The sequence below is a fragment of the Chelonia mydas genome, chromosome 8, assembly GCF_015237465.2.
Source record: "Chelonia mydas isolate rCheMyd1 chromosome 8, rCheMyd1.pri.v2, whole genome shotgun sequence".
Taxonomy (NCBI): Eukaryota; Metazoa; Chordata; order Testudines; family Cheloniidae; genus Chelonia; species Chelonia mydas.
The window spans coordinates 74,285,870-74,308,114 of record NC_057854.1 but is presented as its reverse complement, the minus strand read 5'-3'; the positions used below and the strand labels follow the sequence as shown (position 1 = coordinate 74,308,114).

Here is a 22,245-nt window from a genome sequence, read left to right as displayed (position 1 = left end):
CTAAGAATCTAAAAATAACGTTACTCTTAAAATCTCCCCTGGCAGCATAATTCTCTCAGGACACCAGCATTAATTTTTACTTATAATTTCAGGTAGTATTTCCCTAGGATGCCACATAGAGTGGTGGCTTCCAGCTACGCCTGCTACTTGGTCCACCATACTTTCCTAAATCTGCAGAGTACAAATCAGGCAGTGTTTGCAGAAAAAGGCTTCCACAGGCTCATGGGAAACATACCACTTAGCAGCTACACCCTTCCAAGATTACTGGGCCTTTCCTATCTTTTTTGTGTTCCTTTGCTATTTCCATATTTCACAGCAATGGGACACATTTGATCCTATGTGTCTGTATGTGATTAATAAAATACCTTCAACCCACAAATACTTATATATTCAATAAATAAGATTAAATAAAAAAATTTTCAGGAACATGTGTTAAAACGAACCTTTAGTCGTTTGACTGGGGGAACTGATGAAATTGCATTTCTGTTCCTTAAATCAGCTAGGTATGAAGAAAACTTTGAACCTCTCTTTAACTCAGATTTCTGTGAAACTCCAATTTTACCTAAGAAAAGGAATTGAAGATTCTTCAGATTAAATTTTAGGGGTAAAATACAGGCCCCATTTGAGTCAATGGGAATTTTGACTTCAACAGGGCTAAGATTTCATCTTAGATGTTTTATAAGAGACAATTTTTGATGCATTTGTTTTCATACAAAAATATGAAAAGCTTGACATTGCTATCAAATTCTGTAAAATATTACTCTTCGTTGTATTCGCTACAGAATAATTATACTGCAGTTATTTATTAATAATTTTTACTTTTTAGATTGCATCATAGTGACATTTTAAGCATGATTCTCTTGCTGTGTACTCTTTTTATACCAATGTCACCATTAATATCAACAAAATTAATCCTAATTTACACTTGTGTAAATGAGGGAATTAGATCCTTTGAATTTAGATGTTAGAAATAATGAGGTTTCATGAAACTCACAGCAGTCGTGTCCACATACATCTTTATTTTTACAGTGATGGCTGCATTCTCTGTTCCCAAGTTTCATGTAGGTGGTCTCTCGGTTACAGGCACCTCCTGAGGTAACAGAAGAAGAAGAAATGCTGCCGTTTTTCTATTTCACTGATTTTATTGAGGGTTTCTCAGGGAGAAAAAGGAACAAAGTCATCCATGACACTAGATTTTTGTTCACCCTCAAAAAACTTTTGGGTCAAAAATGTCAACTGCTTCATGTTTGTCAGAGAGACTTCCTCTTTGGGTTGCTAAGACTGTTTTCATAGCAAAGCAATAACTGTTCCCACTAAAAGCTGTAAGCATCACGTCAACACCACCCTAAAACTCTGAAGGCATGAGGTACTAGATGTCCAACTTCTCTCCCTAATTCAGTTCCCTATGGAAACGTACTTCACTACCTGTTGAGCCAATACAGCAACACTCTATGCCCTTGTTGTGACTTGATGGAAATAGTCCTAACTGTCTATACTGGATTCAAAGCCACAGTACACTAAATTCCTTAATATATTGTAGTGTGTTTTCATACAACATTTTACCCAAAAGTGAAGAAAGATAAACAAATATGGGGCCCAGTCCTGCTCATATTGAAGTAACTGACCAAACTTCCATTGACCTCAACAGGAGCAGGATATGGGACTCTATTCTTTAGAGTATTATTAATTACCTGTATCCTTTCTCGCTCCTGTTGATCTTACTGAAGAGGCATGATACATAGGTGAAGACTCAGCTTCTAATTTTCTTTGTAAAACCACTTCATTTCCAAACCTTTTTGGTCCTAAGTAAAAGGCTGTATAGTTCTGCTGAATATCCACCCCAACTTTTAGAAATGGAACACAAAAATGTTTATGTAAATTGAAAAATATTTTCTTATATTACCATTTACACAACGTTAAAGACAAGGAGCGATTTGCCATTAAGAGAATCAATGTTAAATCAGGCAAATCTGATATGATGAATTGGTATGTGGCTCAGAACTGATGGAGAGGAGATTGGAAAACTTTGGGGATAGATGGGAATAAGTATGGGCTGAAATGTTTTGGAGTCGTCTTCTAAAGAGTTTTGGGGAGAAGGGTTCAGGTTAAATCCTAGGGAGCAAGGAGAGACTAACATGACACTAACATGAAACAGTTACATTAGAAAAATCTCATAATTAATGCTTTTAGCATAGTATACAATAAAACAATGAATAGAATTTTATTTTTAAATTAATTAATTGTTATTGAAGTTTTGGCTTGGTATAAAGGAAACTGGTTTCACTATTTATTCAACATCTTTAAAAATATATTTTAAAGTACTAATCATATCAATAAACCTACCATATTCAGAGCTAATTAAATTTATACTAAGTTCCTCAGATTTAAGAGCTCTTTTCACTTCAATTTTTTTAGTCCAATTTCCATTTTTCAGCAAGACAGAATCCCTGCAAAATATAATAATATAATGATATTAAGTATACACAATGGACAGTAAGATAGTGGTAAACATTTTACGAAAAAAAAGTCACGTTATTTGCGATGCTAGCAGTATGGAAATCTGGTAAAAGACCATAGAGCAGTTTTGATTCAGGGGATCAAATTGATGAGGGGTCTCAAAAACATTCCAATAGGATGTGCCCTCTGGGCCTGCAGCCCTAAGATAGCCAGGATCCTGAGATGACATTCCAGTTTTGCAAGGTGGAAAGAGCATGCCTTCCTCTTTGTGAGGACTTGATCAGGACCCAGGTGCAGGTCATCTAGTTGGAGAAGATTTATTTTACTCTTTGTTTCCCATTCCCTTCACGTATAGCTCATCCAACTGGAGAGAGAGTGTCTAATTCCTCTGCCAGGTGAAAAAAACCTGTGTAGGGAAGGTAGGCAAGTGCTGCCTATGTAAATAATTCAGTACCTAATTTTCATGAGTAACAATTCAAAAAGTTTCCTTTCTATAAGCATTAAGTAATGTAAATTTTGTGTATTTATATTAAAACTGGATGCTTTTGGCTTCAATATAATCAATAAAATTGATAACACAACTGCACAGATATTTAGAATGGCATGATATATGCAAGGGGACTGACTTTATTGGACTGCGCCTTGTTTAGCCATTTACACCAGTGCAAAGCAACTGTAAAATGCTACGAAATCAGGAAGCACTTTATAACGCATTTTGCACAGGACACAGAGCAACAGAGAATCGGGCCTAGGGAATCCATTTGCAGCAGGACTTCCACTAAAATAACAGATATTTCGTTAGTCTCATTAATATAAAAAAAAGTTACACCAACTATATATTATTTGACTCTTCATGGAAATAATACAAAATGACATTCCTAAAGATGTAAATAACATGACTGATCACACTTACATAATTTTCTGTTTAAAAACCACTTGATTATCAGCATCTCCTATGAGTAAGGTTACATAGTGAAAATCTGGTGCAGTTCTCTTAATCTGAAGCTGTTCAAAGTTTGTTAATATGATGGTCACTAAGATTTCAGCCACTGTATCACTGTATTTTGCAAGCTAGGAAAATAAATCATACATAAAATGATATAACCAGTAAAAACACTTCAGAGTAAGCCACACTCCTTTTCATGAATTTGTACACCACGAACAAAGGCTCAATTTGGACAGGTGCAATTTCAACAGAACACACATTTATTTTGTCCACAATCAGAAAGGGCTATCATCGTGAGTTCATTGCCGAGATTCTAAGTTTGAATGACTGTTCAAAGATGCTCTGCACTTCTAGCCAAAGATGAATGGAACAGCACAGAAAAACCCCTTCTGTTCACTGCCAAGGAAAATAGAAACCTGATTCTATGAGGGATGCCCACCAGTGATTTCTAGTGGAACAGTCTGTTTACTAGTAAATCCAAAGATAGATATGAATGCTCCTCATGTATCCATTGCTGGAGTTCAAACACCAGAAATAAAGATTCATGCCCTGTTTATGCTAGCATTTCAACATGTTTTACAGTCTTTAAACCAGGTGCTTTCTAGAAATATGTAATTTGTAAAATACCTATTTTACTAGAACTTTATTAAGTAATCCTAATGTTTTCAAAATATGTCAGACTGGCGATGCGAGTGAATCAACTATTATTCCATTCACCCAAATAACAAGTTCATTACAGACAGCAGCGAGGCAAGCTTTCTCAGTGCTGCCCTGTTCCTCATTCGAATGTGTATCTGTCTGATTTAGAAGGAGACTACTGTAGGTGAGTGAAGCTAGTTCGGTCTCCATTCTTTTTCTAATGTTAAGACTGCAATGATGAGTGCTAATCATGGCAGTTTTGAGAGTGGACTTTTTTCATGACAAATTAGACTGAGACCATCAATTTCTTTCTCACAAACCCCTAAAGAACCTTCCTATTATAATGACTTACAGTCATAACTGCCAGTTCTATGTGGGAGACAAGGGGCAGGAGGTAATATTTTTTATTGGACCTACTTCTGTTCGTGAGTGAGACAAGCTTTCAGGCTTACATAGGTTTCGGAGTAGCAGCCGTTTAGTCTGTATTTACAAAAAGAAAAGGAGTACTTGTGTAACCTTAGAGACTAACAAATTTATTTGAGCATAAGCTTACACAGAGCTCTTCTTCAGGTCTGGTAGAAGCAGCAGCTCAAAAGTTTGTCTCTCTCACCAACAGAAGTTGATCCAATCAAAGATATTGTCTCACCCACTTTGTCTCTCTAATATCCTGGGACTGACACAGCTACAACACTGCATAGTTCAGTCTGGCTCACGTTGGTAATCTAACAGTCAAAGCTTCCGTATCCCTTTACTAAGTTTAATAGCTGGGTACTAATTATACCATTTAAAGGATTAATCAGTGGTTAATGGAAGACAGTAACATGATCACCAAATTCTAGAAAAATGAACTGTGCCCATAATTTTGAAGAAATGTTATGGAAAATATGGGAAATAATTGCTTTGGAGAAACTTATGGTAAAAACAAAGTGTATTTTACATGTAAGTATATTTTTCATAAACAATATAATGCTATTTCAAATGCTGATTTGAGATGTCTTGGTTTTTTTCAGTTACTGATATCAGCTATTATGGGTCCAATTTGGATTATATAAATTAAAATATAATCACAATAAATCTTGGCTGAAAAAGAATAAATACATTAAATACTGATCCTCTATTGTTGGCATAAACAAAAAATGCATCAGACACAAATATGTGTGTCAAAATCCTAGCTTCACAGGAAAGAATACCGAATAAGACAAGAAAAATCCTCCTTTTCTCCTATTAATTCATATGTAAATATGTCTGGGGATGAAGCAAGAAAACTAGATACTTCTTGCTTCAATTTTATAGGAGAAAAAAACTTTAATAATGCAGGCCGATCTTTGTGCAGCATTTATCATTGTTAACTTTTCCTTCTGAAAAGGATTTTAGAATTACTAATACATTATTCAAGTACTTGTGCTAATCTACAAAATGACAGACTAAAACAGAATTGATCATTATTATAATAATAGTCATAACACTTTAAACTTATATCAAATTTTTCATCTTCAAAGTACAAACTGTAACTAATTGTCTTAACAACTCGATGAGGCAATTAAGTGTTATTATCCACATTTTGCAGATGAGAAAGCTGAGGCAGACTGGTTAAGTGACTTGCCCAATACCACAGAGGGAGTGAGTATCAGAACTCAGGATTTCCTGTATCCCACCCAAAGCATTAGATCATGACTCCTTTGATATGCATGGTATCAATTATTTGATTCTAATCAGCTATTGTTTCTGTATGTTCCTGAATCTGATATCTAGAAACAGAAAAAAGTTCTTATTGACCTCTTTTTGCCTCATGTTTGATATTTAAGATGGAAGAGAGCTGTCAGATTTACATATTCAAAAGAGCTAGATCAATAGGTGAACTGTCTCCTTTCGCATCTTTTAACATAAAAAGATTGCTGACAAACAGAAGAAACAAGAAAAGAAAGAGATCAGATATTTTGTGTAGAATGTAGACAACTAACTCAAGAAGTCTTTGAATGAACTTGTGTTTCAGGAACATTTGATTTCTTATGACAATATTTCCTAAAATGTGGAGTGTGGCCATAGAGAGGTCACAAAGAACAACGTTAGGAACACACAATATATATAAATTAAATGGGCAGGCCTTTAACAACACATGGAAAGGTTGAAGAGGGCATGCCTCATTTCATATTCCCGATGTGGAACTTACACAGTTACTATTGTAATATTTTATTGAAATATTTTATTTTTACTATGTTAGCAGAATTCTAAAGCAAAACAATCATAAAAAGCATTACCCAGTAAAGCAATTGGAAGAATTTACCTGTTCAATGCCAAGTTCATATTTTGGCAGATGTAGCACAGATTCTTTTATTTGGTTTCCAAAAGGAGGATGTCTGTTTAAAATCTGCAAATATTTAGTTTTATTTCTGATATATTACAAGTCATCATGTTTCACCAGTAATAAAAATAACTTTCAAATAAACAAGTTTAACAAGAGAATGCACAGGATCAACTACGGACAGTTCTTATTCACCTACAACTACCCTTAATATCAAAGAAGTTGGAGGTTTCCATATCGTTTGAAGATTTGGCCCATAATTTGCAAATACTGTACTTATTATTAAAGAGGGATAATTATTTTTCAGGGATGGTATAATTTCTTCTTTCCTCATCCTGATGAAGGAATGTCTTAACTGGAAGTAGTTATTACTTCACCAGCCAGGAAAGAATTGACAAGAAAAAATATCAGTTGCTCTGATGTACAATAACTGTTCAGCCACAAGCAGAATAGTCTCTCAGAGGTTGACTCTCACCTCTCTCATAATCCTCAACAGGCAAGGAACTTGGAACCTACTAAACTCCTTAGTCCCCCACCCCCACATAAAAAAAATGCTATAGAAGACTGCCCCCATTAAAATGGATCAGATCACACTAGAATGAATATGAACAACTTTATCTGATAAATTATGCTATTCAGAGTAAGGGCGGGGGAACCTTAGTCCTGGGTTAGGTCTATTCTTGAGAGAAAACTGAATAGCACATATATGGAAGTCCAAGCATAATTCCAGTCATACAAATAAGTGTTTTGGGACCATCGAGAGCGTCTATTGTCATTTTGGAAGGACCATAGTTCCTCTACATTACTGTGGAGTACGAGAAAGGAGTTGTTTTAGATGCAGGATTGGCAATACCACAATAAAAAGAAGTTACTAGATGACCCAGCATCCACAGGGGTTCCCCTAAGGCAGTGGTTCTCAAACTTTTTTTTTTGTGAACCACTTGAAAATTGCTGAGGGTCTCGGCAGACCACTTAATGACCTTTCCAAATGTTGTTTGTACTGATAGCTAACTTTACCGTAAAAAAAAAAAACGAGTTTTTTTGTTCTATAAATAAAAGCACACAATTCATAGTTTAATATCAGTAGTCTTACTTTTCTAATGTGTTGGATGTGCCCTCTCTCCCACACTGCGGCAGCCCTCGAGCTGGCACTGGGAAGGAGGGTGAGGGGTCTCTTCCCCGCCACAGTAGCCACAGAGCTGAGCCTGGGAAGGAGGGCCATCTCTCCCTGGCAGCCGCAGCCCTGGGGCTGGGGAAAGTCGCCTCTTTCTCTGGCTGCTGCAGCCCTGCACATCCCAAATTCCCCCTACCCCCTCTTCTCACCTCACTTCCCCCTCCCACCTATCCCCTATTCCTCCCAAGGCCACCACCTCACCTTATATGTGTGTCTTCTCCCGGGTACAGGCACCTAATTTGTGGACCCATGCCTCCGCAACTCTACTAATTAGGTGGATGGCCCTTCATTGTCTTGTGTGCAGCCGCCTAGGCGCACACCTTAGAGGAAACTATCTGCGAACCACCTGAATTGAGTTCACGGACCACTGGTGGTCCACGGGCCATAGTTTGAGAACCTCTGCCCTAAGGAAATGTACATTGTCCTAATGTTATAGGCTAGTAGCACCACCTACTAAAGTTTCCTGACATTTTCGATTATAAGACACTATTTTCAGTCACTTAAAACTCTGTCAAACTTTAACCATTAGGCTGAAATTTTCCATTTTTTGGTGTCTGTCACAGGCTGAACTTTTTGGGCAGGAGGGTAAATGTTTCAGCTAAAACAGTTCATCTTCTTCCAAGAATGAGGTTTGCAAAACAATGCTTTTTTTCCTATGTCAAAAGAATTCTGGTGACTTTTTCTTTGAGAAGCTCTATCACCCCCAGACTTCGGAGCAGGAAACTGACATTTGGCAAGAGTGGCCTTTGTGTTAGGGATGTGCATTTTGCTGTTCATGTGAAAATCCACCCACACTTGGCCAAATTATAAACCTTTGCAAAATCTCAGTTCTTACATGCTCAGCAGAGTCTTCTTAAAGTTTATGAGCTAAAATCTCAGAATAGTCCTTCCTCAATGAGCATGCAGCCTCCGTCCCCGCACAGCTCCTAGTGCTATCCAAACTAGGCATGCACCATGCCCAAACAGCAACAGAGCATGCCTGAACACAGGAATACAGGAGTGAAACAGCGCTTTCTCTGTAATTGCTGCTCCTATCTGCTATGGGTCAAGGGGGGGAGGGATCAGGCACCAAAACTGAGAACAGGGAGCTTGCCTCTCATGGGCACTCAAGGACCCTGTGCTAAGCCCAGGCAGCATGAGAGAGCAAGCTGCCTGACTTGAATGCGGAAAGAACAAGAGCCAGACCAGGGGGAAGGAAAGGAGTAGATTGTGACAAGGAGCTTGGTGACAGTGACGCTGAAAGTGGGGGAAGGGGAGAGAGAAACAGTGACTGGCAGTTGTGGGTTGACACTGGGATCTGGGGGGAGCCTTGGACTAATTGGAGCCTGGGACTAAGAGCTCGAGGGAGGGGAGGCAGGGACTGGCTGAGCAAGGAGACTGGGACAAGAAGCCTGAGATGTGGAGATTGGGACTGAATAGGCAAGGAGAATGGAAGAGAGCAACTATCTATGAAATACTGGTAAAATGTGTCTTATCCCCCTCTAGTGCTGGTTCACATAGCAAGAGTAGGTTATCATCTGCTATCATTTACTCTGTTGGCTTCAGTGGCAGAGGTCAGTGCTGGGGATCTAGAGGTTCTAACCCTGTTGATGAACCATTTGGATGTCAATATGAAGACACATGATGGTATTTGTTTTTTCAGTTTGCTTTTTAAAAAATCTAGGAAATTACACAGAAAAACTATGTTAACAGAACAAAAAGGTTGCAAAGTCAAGCACACAAAAAGTCATCTTTTGCAATCTTAATTTGGCACTCTTGTACATATGGTTCATGATATGGTCTTGGATTACATGACCACATATCTTTTCCCTGAGACCCCTGTCTCATTCAGTGCACAGGATGGACTTCCTCTGGACTGAATCAGGGCTGTGTAGTGCAGGGTATTGTCTAGAACAGTGGTTTTCAAACTTTTTTCTGGTGACTCAGTTGAAGAAAACTGTTGATGCCCATGACCCAAAGGAGCTGGGGATGAGGGGTTTGGGGTGTGGGTGGGGCTCAGGGCTGGGGTGAGGGCTGCAAGGTGAGGCTGGGAATGAGGGGTTCAGAGTGTGGGAGGGGCCTCTGGGCTGGGGCAGGGGGTTGGGATGCAGGAGGGGGTCAGGGCTCTGGGCTGGAGGTTCAGGCTCTGGGGTGGGGTCGGGGATGAGGGGTTTGGGATGCAGGAAGGGGCTCCAGATTTGCGGGGGGGCTCAGAGCTGGGGTAGGGGATTGGGGCACAGGGTTACCTCGGGTGGCTCCTGGTCAGCGGCAGTGCTAAGGCAGGCTTCCTGCCTGTCCCGGCACTGCAGACTGCGATGCACTCCGGAAGGGGCCAGCAGCAGGTCTGGCTCCTAGGTGGAGGTGCACAAGCATCTCCACGCAGCTCTTGCCTGCAGGCACTGCCCCCACAGCTCCCACTGGGCGGGAACCAGCCAATGAGTGCGGAGCTGGTGCTCAGGCAGCTCCCAGAGCCCCTTGGCCCCCCGCCTAGGAGCTAGATCTGCTGTTGGCCACTTCCAGGGCGCAGCACTGTCAGAACAGGTAGGTAATAGTCTGCCTTAGCCAGGCAGTACCGCACTGAATGTGGCAGGGATTCTGCAGAGAAAGTAATATGTGATCATATAATTAAATATTGTATCATAACGCATAAACAAAAGGGAGACAAATTAAGGTTGCACAAGCAATCTTAATTCTGGCATTTTCTGACTTTGGAGTACTTGACTTTGCAACTTTACTATTATTTTATCATACTATAAAAACTATGGATGAGAGAAATTTTAAACCAAGGACAATGAATCAAGTAAGGCCACCTGAGTCATTAAAAAAAATAAAATTCCAATCTCCCTACCTCCAATGGTAACCTGAATAGCAACTTAACCAAAAGGCCAGAAATGCTTCAAACTGCTGCTCCTCTCCGGAGTAGAGCCAGACCTCAAAAAGCTGCCTCTAGCGCCTATATTAGGTATCTGTACTACATTGTCCTAAACTTTAATGTATTAAATGATGAAACACAAGTAACCAGGGGAAAAAAACAGGGAGAGAAGGCATATTAAGATCTAACAAATTCCCAAATGCAAAACAAGAGTATTAATGAAGTCCACACCATTTGGAGATATGAAAGAGCTCCTTACACGCTGTGGGGAGAGGATGCTATCACACTTAAGAAGCAGAAATGCCAAAGAAATTGTGCATCAGGAGCCCAGCAAAATTTAATCCCACATCTTTCCACATCTGCGGTGAGATCCTGGCCTCACTGAGGTTCAATGGGAGTTTTGCCATTGACATCAGTGGGGCCAGGATTTCATTCTATAACTTTCCACTACTAAAAGGATAATGATGAAATTCCTGAATTTGAGCTATTATTCTTTTAGTTAGTGAGAAGTTCTAGAGTGAATCTCTCTTCCCCCATATAGTAATACAAAAATGTCAGTAAAATTAACATGTAACTTATAATTGAAGCAAAACGTCAACTTAATAACCAACTTCAGGAAAAAAATCAACTACCTCTGTCAGATAATTGCATATTTCTTTAATCTAGTGTGATACTGAACAAGAATAAACCACTTAAAACACTGGAGTCTATAACTCATTAAGTATTAAACATTAGCATTTTCCTTATATAAATATGCATATAAAATTTTAAATACCAATTCAAGTTCCCTTGTATTTGCATCTTCAATTTTTTTAAATGATGTCAGACCTGCATTTACCATTGCATTTGACAGTGTTACACCTGTAAAAATTGAAAAATGTTGTAATATTTTTATATGGAATTCCTAATCCCAAATTATTACTTTCAACAACTGCATTAGAGTAAATAAATATAAAGCATAAGTAATTTTAACAAGAGATCTTTTATCTAACATTTTTTCAATAGGTTGTCAATGTTTTCTTTTCAACAAAAGTCAATTTTATTTTTCTTCAGGTGGTCAGAAAATTTAATACTGTGTAGTTCAATTTATACAACAGTATAAACAAAACATAAAAGCAATAAAATGAAGTATAAAACATTTGAGAATGACAATGTCTTTTACTAAGTTATAGAATCAAAGAAAGGCAGATCAAGGGCCAATTCCTGCAGGCTTTACTCAGGAAAAACTCCAACAGTCAGTAAATAACTAATGTGGACACACAAATGAATAAACAGCACGGCACTGAAATAAAGTAAGCTTCCATGCAAGACACTCCTGTTGACTACCCAGGGGATCCTTTAAGCATATGCTAGAAATCCCTGTGAAGTCTATTTTTTTTGGAGGAAGATATAACTAAAATCCACTCTAGGGAGAGCCACTTGTCTCCAAAATCTTCTGGGAGAATATACAGTCCCTGAACAGATTTAGCAAAACACCTGATTAGAATCAGGAAAAGAACAGGCAGTCTCTGTGATCTATTGGACTAAAGGATAAGCTAGCAGGGAATTCTGAAAAAAAACATGCCTCTGCAAGTATTCCCAATTCCTCAGTCTCCCCTTGTGGTGTTTGGGAGTCAGCACTTAGATTCCAAATCAGGAAATTCCTCCTTGGAACTATGGAATGAATACAAATAACTCGAGACAGAAAAGTCTACTTGAAAGAAATGGAGGTTACTTACTGTAACTGGAAGTTCTTTGAGATGTGTGGTCCTATCTCTATTCAACACGTGGTTACGCATGCTGCACACCATATACCCAAGTGTGAGATTTTAACAAGCAGTGTCCGTTGGCCCACACATGTGCAGTAGGTCTCCTCATTCTCCCAAGCAAGGGCATAAGAGGCAGTGCAGGTCATTGACCCTTCAGTTCCTCTTCTTACTGCGAATCTAATCAGATCCGAAGCAGAGGGAACGGAGGACAGTTGGGCACTACAGATAGGGAACACACATGTCAAAGAATTTCCAGTTACAGTACATAACCTCCATTTCTTCTTCAAGTCCTGGTCCCTATGTGTATTCCACATGTGGCAGTTGGGCAAGCTGAGCTCAGACTGGAGGTGGGTGCGAGGAAGCAGGCAGCAAAGATGTTTGCGGTACTGCAGATCCCATTGCTGAATCCGCAGCAGAAGCTTGGATTAGTGCATGTCCAGCAAATGTGTTGTAAGAGACCATAGCATAGGCAGTCTTGTCTAGTGGTCACAGCTGGGCTGGGGTCCACACATCAGGGTGGGTAACCAGTGAACAGGGGTCAGAGGAAATCAGTGGAGCTGGGTTCAATACAAAGAGTCAGGATCAAAGTCAAACTGGGATCGGAGACCAGAGGTAGTACAAGGCTGGAATCGGAGACTGGATATCAGAGGTGCTACCAGGCTAGAGTCAGGAGGCAAGAGCAAGGGTCAGGCTAGGATTGGAGACCAGAAATCAGGAGATGAGGTGAGGTCTGGAGTTGCAGCAGGCCCAAAGTCTGTGTGGCTGTCCAGAAAATTTTCTGGGACAACCACCAGCGCTAAATAGGGTGGTTGAACAATCAGAGGGCCACAGGTTACTGCCACTCGGGGTCTCTTGAGCAGTACTTCCTGCAGCACCTATTCTTCATGGTGCTTCCTGACTAGGGCTCTGCAGGGCCTCCTGGTAGCACTGTGAGACTGTCAGCCATCTTACATTTTTAAGACCTGGGTTCTAGTCCCTGTATCCTTATATCATCCCCTTCTCCAGAGGCATCCTTCCTCCAGATGGGCACTGGGCCTGGTTTATCTGAGGGGTCTTGATGAAACCTTTTTAGCAGGTCAGGGGCATGGACATGGGCAGCAGGTTCCCCAGAGTGTTTTAACCCTAACCCTAGCCTTCTCAATTGATTAGGTAGTACAATCTCTCCCCCTCTGCAGTTTAGAGTCAGGATAGCATGGACTAAATACTCTTGGACCTGGACTGGTGGGGGCAGCTGTTGGGACCAATCAAGAAAAGGGTCCATCTTGTAATGCTTCAGGAGGGATACACAGAAAACTTAACTTTCAAGAGATTGAGGGAGCTGCCATTTGAATGACAGGGTTGATTTGCTTACAAATCCGGAAGGGTCTGAGGAACTGGTGGTCTAGCTTATGGGATGGCCTATTCATACAGAGGTGTTTTGCTGCAAGCCAGACCTTTTGACCCATCATGAGAGCTGGGTCTTCCTGGTGTCAACAATTGCATACTTGTAGTTCCTTTTCACATCTTCAAGGTGATCCTTAAGTTTCTCCTGTATATGGTGAATTTGTTGGTTTCAGTCACCGGCTGCTGGGTTTGGGGAGGCTGCTGGCAAAGCTAGGTGAAAGCGAGGTTGGAACCCATAATTTGCAAAGAAGGCACTCTGCCCCGTGGAGGCATAATCAGCATTGTTGTATGAGAACTCAGCATAAAAAAGGAGGGAGAACTAGTTATCTTGATGGTAGTTAACCAAGCACTGTAGGTATTGCTCTAATACTTAGTTCACCCTCTCTCTCTGCCCATCTGTCTGGTAGTGGTACATGGAGGAAATAAAAGTGTGAACATCCATTAGACAGAGGGCTTCATGCCAAAAGCATAAGACCAACTGAGGGCCTTGGTCCAAAGTGCTACAGTCTAAAAGCCCATGAAGATGGATCACATGAACTGCTAGGAATCAAGCCATTGTTTCAGCAGAGGTTAGGCCGATACAATGGATGAAATGCACCATTTTGATCAATTGGTCTACAACAGTTAAGGCAACTGTGTGGCCAGAGGAAGGGAGTTGCACTATGGAGTCCAGGGTGACAGAGGCCCAGGGTCTAGGTGGGGTCTCTGGAGTACTAGGGCATCAAGGGGCATCATGGTGTGAGCACACTGGTCACAAGAGTCAACGTGATCCTGGACTTCAGCTTGCCTACGGGGCCACCAGAAGAAATTGGAAGGTGTGTGGAAGGTGTGTGGACCCAATGGAGGGTCATGGCAAAGGTGGGTGTGAGTAGCCGTTCTAGCCAGGGGCGCCTCGGTGGAATGTATATGTGCCCATCGATGTAGGTGATCCTATCCGGTGTAGAGCACTGCATTTTTGTTCTGTGTCTCATTTGCTCAGGCTGTTCAGTCACCTCCTGAGCTAACAAGTTGCCCTGTGAAGTGAATCGGATTAGATGAAGCAAGTTCTGGTGTATTGTGGCACTAAGGAAGTTGTGAGGTTTTAGGAGAGAGGATGGTTCTTGATTAGGCTCCGCATTCTCTTAGCAATAGTCTCCCTTTCAGGATACACCATCAGCTTTCCCATTCCTGGTTGACAGGTGATGACAAAAATCAAACTGAAAGAAAGAATAATGTCTACCTGAGCTGTCTTTGGTTTAAAGCTCGAGCCGCACACATATATTCAAGATCAAAAAAGACTTGCATTGGGTGCTGGGCTTCCTTGAGGTTATGGCACCACTCTTCAAAGGCTGATTTAATGCATTTCCTTATCTAATGTATCATAATTCCATCTGGCAGGGGTGAGTAGTAGGACCAGGGGTGTAACATTTGCTGTGGACCATGTCTCTGAGACAGTATGGCTCCAATGACCACACTGGAGACACCGGCTTCCACTCTGAATGCCTGGGTGAGGGCCAAGTGGCTTGAATGGGAGTGGTGGTGAAAGCAGCCTTGAGCTCTTCAGAAGCATGGTCAGCTTCGCGTGTCCAAACAAATGTGATGGCCTTGCAAAGGAGGTTGGTCATGGGGGCTATGTGCCCTGAGAAGCCCGGAATTAAATTCTGGTAAAAATTCAAGAAGCCCAGAAAAAGCTGTAACTCATGGGGGGACCGAAGCATTGCCCCCCTGCGGATGACCTCTAACTTCTGTTGATCCATCTGGAGAAAGGATGTATCCCAAGAATTTTGTGGAGGACTGATCAAAGGTATCTTTTTCCAATTTCATGAACAGCCTATACTTTCATAGCTTTTCCAGCATGGAATCAAACGGTAACAATGCTGATCAGGGTTATCTGAAAACACAAGTATGTCATCAAGAAAGATGACTACATACTGCTACAGGATGTCTCTAAATACATTGTTCACAGAGTGTTGAAAGATCTCTGGAGCACTGGTCAGACTGAATGGCATTACTAAATATTCAAAGTGCCCACAGAGGTTTTTAAAAGCGCTCTTCCATTCATCTCCTACCCAGATGTGTACTAGATTGTAAGCACCCCGGAGGCCCAGTTTGGTGAAAATTCTGGTAGAGTGCACATGTTGTAGTAAGTCGAAGATGAAGGGTGGGGGATACCAGTTATGGAATGTCACCTGGCTTAGTGCCCAATAGTCTACATAAATTTGGCTTCCTTTTCTGGGATGAAATAGTACCTCTTAGCCCTCCTAGGTGTGGGGCTACAGGATGCTGGGCTGTGCCAGATTGATATTGCCAGTTCCAATATGGTCTCGTTAACTGGGAGGGCCATCTTACTTTGGCCCTGAGGCTGCAGAATGTCCAGCAGTCAGTGGTATGGGTCTTGGACTTCCTCCAAGAGTATCTAGAGATTGCTAACCACTCTTTGCAGCAACTCCTGGTATTGCATATGGTTATTCGGTGGGGATGGGGAAGGAGAGACCACCTCATCTGGGTAGGAGGAGGAGATCCTGTTGAACTGCCGGTACCTGTGATTCTGGCTCAATATCCTCCTCATACACTCACAGATCCAGTTGTTGGTGAAAGAAGAGCAGAAAGACTCCTGAGTGGATCCCAGGCATCTGTTACGGGGATCCCACGGCTCCCAATAAGGCCAGAACGAAGGGCCACTTGTTTGTGGGGGACCCTATGGCATGGGGTACCATCAGTCTCTGGGGAAGTCATATCTAGAAGGGTAGTGGCCGTAAGTCCTGAATTGCCTGTCTGGGCTTGACTCTCTCCAGGAGGGATGTAAGAGGGGCCAGCACGAATCTGAAGATTGGCCTTGTTGAAATGGCAGACACATCAATACCAGGGCAATCCTGCCTGATGGCTGTAAGTGAGAGGATTAAGGGGAAATCAAAGTAGTATCATCTTCTGTCCCTTAGGAAGGCTGGGCCAGAGAAGAGGGGGGACTGCAAGTAGAAAAGATATCCACTGGTGCCATGTAGGTCTCTGCGTGTCCCGGTGTGCAACAGTTCCCAGTGGTTGGCACCAACAATACCAGTGTGTCCCTGGGTGTAGTACATACTTTGGGTGGACAGGTAGGAACCAAGAAGTCCAGACCCGCACTTGTAGATGGAACTGGCAGATAAAAGTTCCTTATGCTTTGGTGACAGAATCACTGATGGAAATGTCAGACTCTTCTTCCTACACACTTTACCCTGCAATCTAGGAGGTTTTAGCGGAGCCAGTTTCTTGGGGAAGGCACCTGACCTCGATGGGCTCAGGGAAGGATCATGTCTCTTATGGATAGTCCTCGACGAGGATCTGCCCTTGTGCCCATAACAGTACCCTTTACACACATGGGAAGACCTGAAGGGTCTTTGGGCTTAGAAGCCAAAAGCTCCGCTCCTACGTATGTCTCCCTGGCCCAGACTGGAAAGGGGCTTCATGGCCTTCTCCATCAAGTGTTTCCTAAGGCAAAGCTCATAGGCTCTACAAGGCATTGGTGGAAACAAGTGACAAATACTTCACTTTGCAGAGATATGTGTCTCACTCAGACAGTAGAGATAGTGTTGCTGTTTGTCAGTAACAGAGAAGGATTTAGGGCAGAAGACACAGTTTTTGAAGCCCAGGACTCCGGGCATAGTCCCAGATTGTGGGGAGGGAATCCCCAGTCAGGGGAAGAAAGATACACTAAAACTATAACTTTACTAAATCTAGGAAGAATAAATATTTACAATTTTATTTACAGGTTCTCTGAAAAGCTGAAGAAAGAGAGGGCTATGGATTCTGCCTCAAGCCATGCAGTGGTAACAAGGAACTGGGGGGCACTGACCCACACGCTTCTTATACCCTCATTTGGGAGAACAAGGAGACCTACTGCACGTGTGTCAGGCAACAGACACAGCTTGTTAAAACCTCTGGACTTGGGCACATGGTACGCAAGTGTACCCACGTGTGGAATTCACATAGGGACCAGCACTAGAAGAAAAAGTATCGGCATTCATCACAATTTTCTAGGAACAGTGAAAGAAGTCTAAGAATAAGCAACTTAGAAGCCCTCAAGCCTTTTTAGATAACTTCTGGGAGGAAAGGTTAGTCTCCTGGTAAGATTTAGCAGCCAAGGAGGACTCTTTATTTGTGTCAGGAACTTCACAGGTAAGAGTAAAGGAAGGGGCTTGTTGAGATCCCTTCCCTCAATGAAGTATTGAAGGACCTCTTCCAGGTCTGACTTAGGGAGAGCCTCTAACAAACAGACTTCCCTCCCCTTTGTGATAACTTTGTCTTTTGCAGCCCCAGAGACCACATCAATCACTTTATTAGTTTGCTGTTACTTCAGCAAATGTCTCTACCCTCTTGGGTGAGCTTTTATCCCCCTTTAAGGAAGGACTAGCTGACAAATTTTGTTTGTCACAGCTCCTGAACTTGCTTTAGCCACTGCCTAGTTGAAGTAGTGGGAGGTTCTGTCAAAGAAGGAAGGAAAAAACGTTACTATAAGGATACGTTTTTTCCCCCCTTTTTCTGTTTCATTCTCCGGTTGGGAGACAAATAGAACAAGATGCAGACATAGAAATTGCCTTTTTGCATATTACCCTGAGTGAAGCAGCTAAAAAACTGAAGAAACAGAAGAGGTGGAAAAATCCTGGATGGTGATTGGTCATAATCCTGCCTGCCAGAAGAAGTGAGGAGAAATTTGGCATTGGATATAATAGCCTGAAGCAGCATTTCTGCTGAATATCAGGGAGAAATGTGGAGGGTACTAGAAAATGCAAGAAGCATTAAGAACAGTCCTAAATTGAACAAGGCCAAATGTCAATTAAAAAAAATAAATAGAAAATCACACATTTAGGAGATAAATTGACCACAAAGCTTGAAGTTTCTAAGATTCATGCAACACTGACATACAGAAACCCAAAAATTTAATAAAAATAAATATATCCAAGACCACAATGCATGTTCAATTGTGTCAGTAAATTCACACCCAACTATGTAGTTCGAATAACTCACCTAACTTCACAAAGATAAAAAATGGAGTTAGCTGCCAGAGTATGAAAGAATTCAAGAATTTGAAGAAAGTACTGATATCAACTCTAATTTGGCAATTGTTTGACCCACCGAAAGAGTATCTTCAAAAGGAACCTAGAAGCTCCACTGCTACAGAGGCATGAAAATGAATGGCTGTCAATAAAATATGCTGCAAGAGCTATGACAGCAGTAGAAAAACCTACAAGAGGAAACTGAAAGAGAAATATATGGGCCTTTTATATGGCTGTACAAAGTATCACAATTTTCTGTACAACTGTAGCTGAGGAGCCGAAATTGACCTTAACCCGCTGAATACAACACACAAGAAAGTACTTGAAGAATATAGAAGTTACTTCTGTGTATATGTCTACACTGGAATAAAACACCTGCAGGTGGCCCATGGCAGCTGACTTGGGCTCATAGGGCTCAGGCTGCAGAACTATAAAACTGCAGTATAGATGTTGGTGCTCAGGCTGCAGCCCAGCATCTGTGACCGCTCCAGCCCAAGCCCCAACATCTACAATTTTTAGCCATGCAGCCCGAGCCTGAGTCAGCTGACAAGGGCCAGCTGCAGGTGTTTTACTGCAGTGTAGACAGACCATGAAAGTATAAAAGTATAGTTTAATGCTGTAGTTCTGGCCAGGACATCATCTAGTAATTGCAGACATTCTGTCAAGAGCATATGTTCTCTTTGCTACCTCCCAAATAGATGATCTAGAATAAGCAGTTACCAGCTCATGTGAACCCGATAAAAGCACCACGTGCCCTTTTGCCACAAATACAAGATGAGCAGGAAAGAGAAACAGCTAAGGATGAAACAATACAAGCAGTAATACATGCTCTAAATACTGGATGGAGTCAAACACTTCCACACATGCATATTCGTCATATAAAAATGAACCTCTCAGTGATTTTGGGAGTACTCATGAAATGTACAAAAACAGTAATTTCCATAGTCATAAGAAGGAAAATACTGGAAAGACTATGGACCTGATTCTCGTTTACATGAGGGCCACTTTACAAAGTACATTTACTCCCACTCCCAGTGCGTTGTAAAGGGACCTTTTTGTAAATGAGAATTAAGTCCCACACCAAAACTCCTTGGAATGACTAAATTAAAAAAAAGAGCAGAAGTAATATGCTGGCCACATATAAACAGTGATGTGGATGAAATAATGAGCAAGTGTGGAACCTGCCTGAAATACAGAGATACACAAGGGGAAAGAAACATGACACCACATGAACAACCTGCAATACTCGAAGGCAAAGTCGGAATGGATTTGTTTGCCCTGGAAAGACATGACCACCTGATCATAATGGACTATTTTAACCACTTTCCAGACTGATACTTCAAGATACCACAGCTTCAACCGTGATCACTAAGTCTGTATTTACATGTCATGGAATTTCAAGGACTGCAATGATAGCAATGGACCACGGTTCATGAATACAGAATGCATCCATCTGGCTAAAACTTATGAAATTCAGTATGATATCTAGTTCCTGATACACACAAGAAAACAGATTTGAAGAATGTGGACTCTGTAGACTGAAGGGGAAAAGGCAATTTATTTAGCACTACTCAATTATAGAGCAACACAGTTGCAATGTGAAAAATCACGGGAAGCACAAAAAAGTGTAATGGATCGACTGTGTTTCAGACTATTTCAAAGAGGGTGAACAGACTGTTTGAGACATGGAAATGCCTAGAAACCCCAATTACTGCAGATACAGAAAAGTGCTGAAGATTAATTAGATTGGTTGATATCGTAAAAATAACATTAAAAATGTTAAGTTAAATCACTGATAGAATTTGTTCAGTTAGAGAATATGGTGAATTTTTTTAAAAGAGAAAGTGTATCCTAAAGAGCCAAACTGTAGCAAGAAGTTGCTACACATTCTGTAGGACTCTATGTGGTACCACTCTTCCTGTCTCCCACACAGCGCCAAGAAGCAGCTGCAGAGACTCAGGCAGCAAGGTTAGATTACAGCAGCATCAGTCCTGTATTTATTTTGTAGGTAATCTCCTGTTGTTAGGTAAATAAATAAGTTGTCTTAAAGCCTCTCAGACGTCATTAACATACTACATTTGTCACAATTATGTCATCCTTGAAAGTGCCCCGTGTGTGTGGATTTTCAGTGAAAAGACTGTCTACCATTGAGGAAAACAGTAATGTAATAGGACAGGGTTGTGTACATTATTAGCAAAGCAGTAGAAATTCAGTATTTTGCAGGGTACATCACAAATTACAAAAAGATTTAATTAAAAGTTCAAATATCAGTTGTTTCTGCCAAGAGAACGGATAGTTAAATTTTCTTTATAAACATGAATCTGATACTATAAAGTCTCTGGAAAAAGTTCCTTAAATGTTTTCTCTAGTGTATTTTTGTTCTTATTCCAAGATAAAAGTTTTCATTCTAGTTACTAATCCAGTTAAGAATTTACTAATTCTGAAAGAATTTGTACTGGTCTGTCAAATAATCATCTTTGCAACAGTCTTTCTTACCATGATTCTGGCAAATGAAAAGTTGGGAGACTTATTTAGTCCAGAAAACAGATCTTCTAAAAGTTTACAGTGAAGTTAATGATGAACTCTGACACACTATTATAATTACTGCTTCTTTCTGGTACCTACCAATTTTTTCAAGCTGTTTGGATACATGCAGAGAGTTTTCCCACAGTTTGCACCTGAAACATTTAGCTAAAATCAAAGAGTTTAATAATGCAGGAAAATTGTTTTTACGTGATGCCAGAAAGTCAGACAACCCTAAGAAAGAAAAAAATATATTTAATAATATAATACAGTTTATTATTAAATATATCAAAATGCATTGAATTTTAACATACATTTAGTAACTCTTAAGCCATGTCTGAAAATTTTGCCTGTATCTTGTGTCAAAGTGAAGTCTTGAATAGGAATGCATCCTAATTGAGCCTGAATAAGACTGAAAAAGAAATATTTCTTAGTATATAAACAAACAAAATATAATAAAACAAAAGTCAAAGACTCCATTGAAAAACAAAGGCAAGTTCAAGATAAAAGCAACATTGTTTGGCATCTAAAGGCATGAGCCTGCACACAATGAAGTCAACAGGAGTTTGGATCAGGGCTTTTATTTTCAAGCCAATGAGATGTGACACAAAATATTTACCAGTTTACTTTCATTTCTCTTGTTTTTATCTTCCCTTCCATTGGAAACCTGTATAATAAAACACACTGATTTTTTGCTATTCACTTTAACTAAAAAATACTTTCTTTCTGAACATTAATTCACTGACATTTTTGTACCTGATAGTTATCCTGTTCTTGTCTTTATTCAATGTGTTCAATATCTTCTTCTCATTTGTTCTTAACTTGACATCTGAAAATTCAACGCAGCCGGATATCATTGTGATCTGTAACAATTTAATATTGTTTAACAGATCCTGTTTTCATGCAATTGTCGTTAGTAGTAAAATATAATGGAAGTAATAGCACAAGACAATATAGTATGTTATATATAATCAGAATTGCTTCAGAATTCCTTCATTCAGAAGGGTAAGATGACTCAGTGCTACGTAATTGAGGAGTGTAAAAGATGGGAGAATTGGAAGATCTCAGAGAATAAAACCCTCGAAAAAATAATATTGCAATTCATTTTGACACATCTTATACATCTTGAACATCATAATTCTTTGGTGTAAGGAAAAACAATATAAACTGTCTTCAATTCTGTTTTAAACTTACAGATGTACATATATAT

General features: G+C 40.5%; 1 protein-coding gene across 7 annotated transcripts in view; it reads right to left on the bottom strand.

Moving 5' to 3' along the window:
* Positions 1-22,245, bottom strand: part of HFM1 (helicase for meiosis 1) — a 115,673-nt gene that overhangs the window by 27,887 nt on the left and 65,541 nt on the right. For all 7 annotated transcript variants that reach the window (XM_037907680.2, XM_043520683.1, XM_043520685.1 and 4 more), the window contains 11 exons: positions 21,792-21,898; positions 21,655-21,702; positions 21,350-21,447; positions 21,138-21,269; positions 11,145-11,230; positions 6,327-6,410; positions 3,371-3,528; positions 2,344-2,447; positions 1,692-1,844; positions 995-1,090; positions 444-562 (listed from right to left, as the gene is read on the bottom strand). In XM_037907680.2, the coding sequence (XP_037763608.2) occupies positions 444-562; positions 995-1,090; positions 1,692-1,844; positions 2,344-2,447; positions 3,371-3,528; positions 6,327-6,410; positions 11,145-11,230; positions 21,138-21,269; positions 21,350-21,447; positions 21,655-21,702; positions 21,792-21,898 (1,185 nt within the window). The remainder of the gene's footprint in view (positions 1-443; positions 563-994; positions 1,091-1,691; positions 1,845-2,343; positions 2,448-3,370; positions 3,529-6,326; positions 6,411-11,144; positions 11,231-21,137; positions 21,270-21,349; positions 21,448-21,654; positions 21,703-21,791; positions 21,899-22,245) is intronic.